Below are 4,712 nucleotides of genomic sequence, written 5' to 3' on the forward strand. Positions count from 1 at the left end.
AGATTGGATATCATTGTTTGGGAAATTTGGGGGTTTTTTCTTGCGGCTATTTATTAGGGATAGGAGTATGTAAAGTGATTTAAACGGATTTGTTGACCATAAAGGATGATCTATATAAAACATCAGTTTCCATCACACGTGAAACACAGATTTTTTTTTCTCACCCCTTCACATTTCAAACCTTGTTGGCTGCAAATTCACATCTACCTAAATAACAGAACACATATATTTTGTACGTTTTATATTAATAAAAAATAGACCCATTAAAACAATGTATATCTATTTGATATTCCTTCTATTCACAAATATATAACACCGTTGATTTTCCCCCCGAAAATTTAGACCACTCGTTTTATTTAAAAAAATAATTATTTTTTGTGTTTTGTTTTATCACTTAAGGTAGTTTGTAAATTTTATATTTTTGATAAATATTTTGAATAAGACGTGGTCAAAGTTTTCAAAAAAAATCAACAATGTCATATATTTGTGAACGCGTTAAGTGCCCATCTCCGTCCCAGAAGGCATGTCAAAAGCATATGGAGTTTATGAAAACTAAAATTTAAAATGACACTCCACTCAAAACCCAGCGGACTATGTACGGTGAAATTTACATTCACCTTAATTTATGTGTGATGAAGTGGCGGTTTAGTGTAGACAGATAAATAAACGCTATCCACACAAGATCTAAAGAGGTATAGAACCAATGAAGAACGTGCATAATCTCCAAGCAAATAAAATGAAACAAAAATTGATGCCGACCTGAGTCGCGATATAGAATTGAATTTTAGCCTAATTGGTTGTCATGGAGTCTTTTGCTATTATAACACTCAATTAAACATGCTTCTCTCTTCTAGTATCTACAAATTTAACTTATCTAAAATAGAATTAAGTTCCTTTTTTACTTTTTTTCTTCCTCTTAATTTCCCAGCAGTACGCCAGTACTGAATGATACGCCTCAATTCATTTCGTGAAATCACCATGTACGTAGGAGCAAGCCGAACTTGAGACACAAACATGTCGTTTGTGTTCACGTTCACCATCAAGTTGACATGAAAATTTGCCCGAACCACGGACCTGGAACCATATGTTCAAATTTGAAAGGGACAGGAAGTCGGGAACCAATCTGCTTCCTGAGATCTTTTGTTGGTCTGAGCTTGCTTTCTACCCGAACCAGCTGCTTCAACTTACTTCAGTACTGCAATCTCAACTTCTTGAGAATAAAGTTTATACTTTGACATCTTGACAGCAATATTTCAGAACGCAAAATAAAAGTGATACACTACTGGATGTTCGGTCACATAAAGCACCGTGGGAGAATTACGATCTAGAAACAAAATTTCTAGGAACATTTCGATCTTTCACTGCTGGGAAAATAAGAAAAGAGAGTAAAAAGGTACTTAATACTATTTTAGAGAAAATATCAACTTATAAGTATTGTTTTAGAGAAGTTAAATTTGTAGATACTAAAACAGAGAAGCTTGTTTAAATTAGTATTATAATAACAAAAGACTCGTTGTCATGTATCCAACAGAAGATAGACAAGTCTGCATGTATTCAAGTAATTTAGCATTTGTTTCATTAGGGGACGCCCAGAAAGGCTTGTATCCTTCCTAACATTTATTTTAATCATTTGGTTTTGCATGGCAACGCTATACTGCCTCATCGATCATTGGGTTAAGGCAAATAAGGCGTTGTTTTCTTCAAGCTGATCATCCGATTAACGGAATACTAAATATTTGACGGGAGATACGCATAAACATCACCCACCATATATAGAACCAATGAAGAAGCACGTGCAGAATCTCCAAGCAAATAAAATGAAACAAAAAACGATGCCGACCTGAGTCGCGATATATAATTGAATTTAGGCCTAAATGCATGTATTCAAGTAATTTAGCATTTGTTTCATTAGGGGACGCCCAGAAAGGCTTGTATCCTAACATTTATTTTCAGCATTTGGTTTTGCATGGCAACGCTATACCTATACTGCCTCTGCGATCATTGGGTGCGTTGTTTTTTCTTCAAGCTGATCATCCGATTAACGGGATACTAATATTTCAGCCTCTAGCCACAGACGACGGGAGATACGCATAAACATCACCCACCATATATAGTCCATAGTTAAGCACATCATGGAGTAAACTTGCAGTACAGACTATAGAGGCAACCATCAGGATCAGGATAAAACAGAAGGTGACGTATTAATGTAGTATATAATATATCCATTGTACTAACTAATAACCTCTCGAAGCAGGTGAGTAATATTTATTTTTTCCCCAGTGAAATTGAGGTCTAACGCTGTATCTGAAGGCCTGATGACACCAACCCCTGCGGCCATGTCTCGTGCTCCTACCGTCTACGAACTGAAGCATGGCAGCACAGCATCGTTCTCCGCCCCGGCTACAGACTTACAGAGTGCCGAGCCAGCGCCAGTGGTCTTCCGTGTCGCGGTTGCCGAGCGCGGCCTCGGCCGACACGAGCTGCACGACGGCCGGGGACAGCGACGCCACGCACAGGCCTCGCCGGCGCAGACCCGTCGCGCCGCCCTCTTCGTCGCCCGTGTCCTGCCAACCAAAGCTTCCAGATTCAGCGCACAATCTTTCGTGTGAAGCCACTTATATGGTCCCGTAGTCGGGCGGGTACCTGCTGTGACGCTGGAGAACTGAGTTCAGGGTAGGAGGCCGTCAGAATCTGCAGAGAGGAAAAATGGATAGCGAAACGAGGAGGACGGAGAGAAACCGTGACTTGCTGCAAATCTGTTGCTCCTCGTGCCCGAGCGTCCGTCGCATGACCATTCTGAGTAAGTAAGAGGACGATGCGCCATCTGCTCACCTGGATCTGCTCGTGGAGGTGCTTGATGCAGGTGGCTGCCTCGTGGAGCACTGATGCCGTATCCGTCTGCACACGCCACATGCCAGGTCACAAGTAGGGGTACAGGACATGAGCGGCAAGTCCAAGAGCTTACCTTGCCATAAGGGGAGACTAGCTGCTGAAGCGCCGTGATCTTGTCCCCCAGCTTCTGGCTCCTCTTACATGGTGGTGCCTGCACAAAGCAATAACAAAAAAGAAAGAAAAAACATTCAGAATCCAGAACGTCCAGGTGATGTTGATGTCCATGACTAGGCAGGCAGGCAGGTATCAAGTATCAACAAATAAACACAAACCGCCTTGGTTACCTTGATAGACTGACTTGTTGTTGGTTTCGGACTGCACCGCTGGCCGTGGTGCTGTGGACCTTGTGCTGTGGCTGGCGTCTTTGTCTTGAGCCTCTTCGATCCCCTGAGACGGCTTCCCCCGCCACCGGTCGCCGTCTCCCCCGCTGCCGTCCATTTCATCGAGTAGTGCTGACATGACAGAAACAGGCATGCATAAGTTTCAATATATAGAATAGAACCATCAGCATGCATTATACTAGCTATAGAAGGTTTCGAGAAGATTACGGCAGCGGTATCAGCAGCTGGCTGGGTGAAGCTGAGCTGCGAGAACGCGGGCCGGGCCTCGGTGCTGTAGATTGGATTCGCGCCTATTCCTGGCTCACTCATGCACAGTCAGTGTGAGACGACGTCGTTGAACGAACACATCAACACGCACAAACAAAAGATACAGAGAGGAAAGTACCTAGGCAGTTCTCTGAAGAACCGTGAATAGCAAAAAGCGTCTGCGCCTGAAGACCGTGAAGCGGCGGCGGCGGCGACAGGTCCAGAGAATCGAACCGGCCATACTCCGCCGCTAGTCTGCTCACAGCGCAGAAACAAATTCCAGTTACTTGGGAGTGACACACGACGAGAATGTCCAGGAAGAACACCCAAAACTCCCGAACGAAACCAGTGCACTGCAGCGACGACATGGAAGGGAGGTACAAGTATAGAACTCACATCCTGTCCAGGCCCACAGCTCCTGCCGGTGAACTAGAGCTCTCGCACCTGGCTGCTGCGCGCACCGAAGAGAAGCCACGATCGATCGATGAATATGTATTCCAGACGGAAACGCGACGAGGAGCTGAGGATCGTGGGACGGTATTAGGAGAACGTACCGTAGTCGTCGCCGTACTGCAGCAGGAGCGACGAGCAGTTCCACATTGTGCACCGACGTCGATCGGCAGCGCGGGTCCTGCAGGCGGGCGGCGCGGCGGCCGGGAACGCATGCACGATGGTGCAGCTAGCTAGCGGAGACGAGCGGAGAGGAAGGGAGAAGCGAGCCCAGCAGAGCGTCGGCTTAAATACAAAGGGCTGGCTAGCAGAGCAGTACGACGACGTGCGCGCCGCCGTGATGATGATGATTGATGGTTGATGATGAGCTGCGATCAATGCGTGGTCTGCTTGGGCTTTTCGTCTGCTGCCGTTTCCACTCGGACGCCGCTCTGCCAATATTAGTGGATGGATGTGCGGATGGGCAGGCAGAGAAGAGAAGAGAAGAGGAGCACGCCGGGGCAACGGAAAAGGAGGAGCCCGAACCCAGTGGAGTCCTTTGCCGGCTCGGTAGATAGAGAAAGAGAAAGAGAAGGCAGGGGGATTCATTAGTACAGTAGCCCCCCCAATAACCATAAATACCCATGCTCTAATAAATAAATAAAACAGAAACTCTAGCTAGCGCTGATGATCCTGCCGTTTCAGGCTTTTGTTTTCCTCTCCCTGTCCAACTCAGCAAACCCCTTTGACTTCTTACACGATGATGAACGTACTTACTCATCATCAGCCATCACTAATCCCGCG

At 45.7% G+C, this 4,712-nt stretch overlaps 1 protein-coding gene across 5 annotated transcripts; it reads right to left on the reverse strand.

Moving 5' to 3' along the window:
- Positions 1-2,124: 2,124 nt before the first annotated feature.
- On the reverse strand, positions 2,125-4,455 carry LOC100272342 (uncharacterized). 5 transcript variants are annotated; one of them, XM_008668111.4, is made up of 9 exons: positions 4,034-4,453; positions 3,876-3,930; positions 3,619-3,734; positions 3,441-3,529; positions 3,177-3,344; positions 2,966-3,043; positions 2,740-2,898; positions 2,644-2,662; positions 2,125-2,564 (listed from the first exon to the last, which is right to left on the reverse strand). In XM_008668111.4, exons 1-9 carry the CDS (start codon positions 4,077-4,079, stop codon positions 2,401-2,403), a joined length of 894 nt encoding a protein of 297 aa, XP_008666333.1. In that variant the 5' UTR covers positions 4,080-4,453; the 3' UTR covers positions 2,125-2,400. The 5 variants fall into 5 exon arrangements, with proteins under 5 accessions (XP_008666333.1, XP_020402931.1, XP_020402928.1 ...); XM_020547342.3 differs by having other exon boundaries at positions 2,644-2,691; positions 2,833-2,898; positions 4,034-4,450; NM_001146825.1 differs by having other exon boundaries at positions 2,180-2,564; positions 2,833-2,898; positions 4,034-4,449.
- Between the last annotated feature and the right edge of the window lie 257 nt (positions 4,456-4,712).

Source organism: Zea mays, chromosome 1 (assembly GCF_902167145.1).
Source record: "Zea mays cultivar B73 chromosome 1, Zm-B73-REFERENCE-NAM-5.0, whole genome shotgun sequence".
NCBI classification, from domain to species: Eukaryota; Viridiplantae; Streptophyta; class Magnoliopsida; order Poales; family Poaceae; genus Zea; species Zea mays.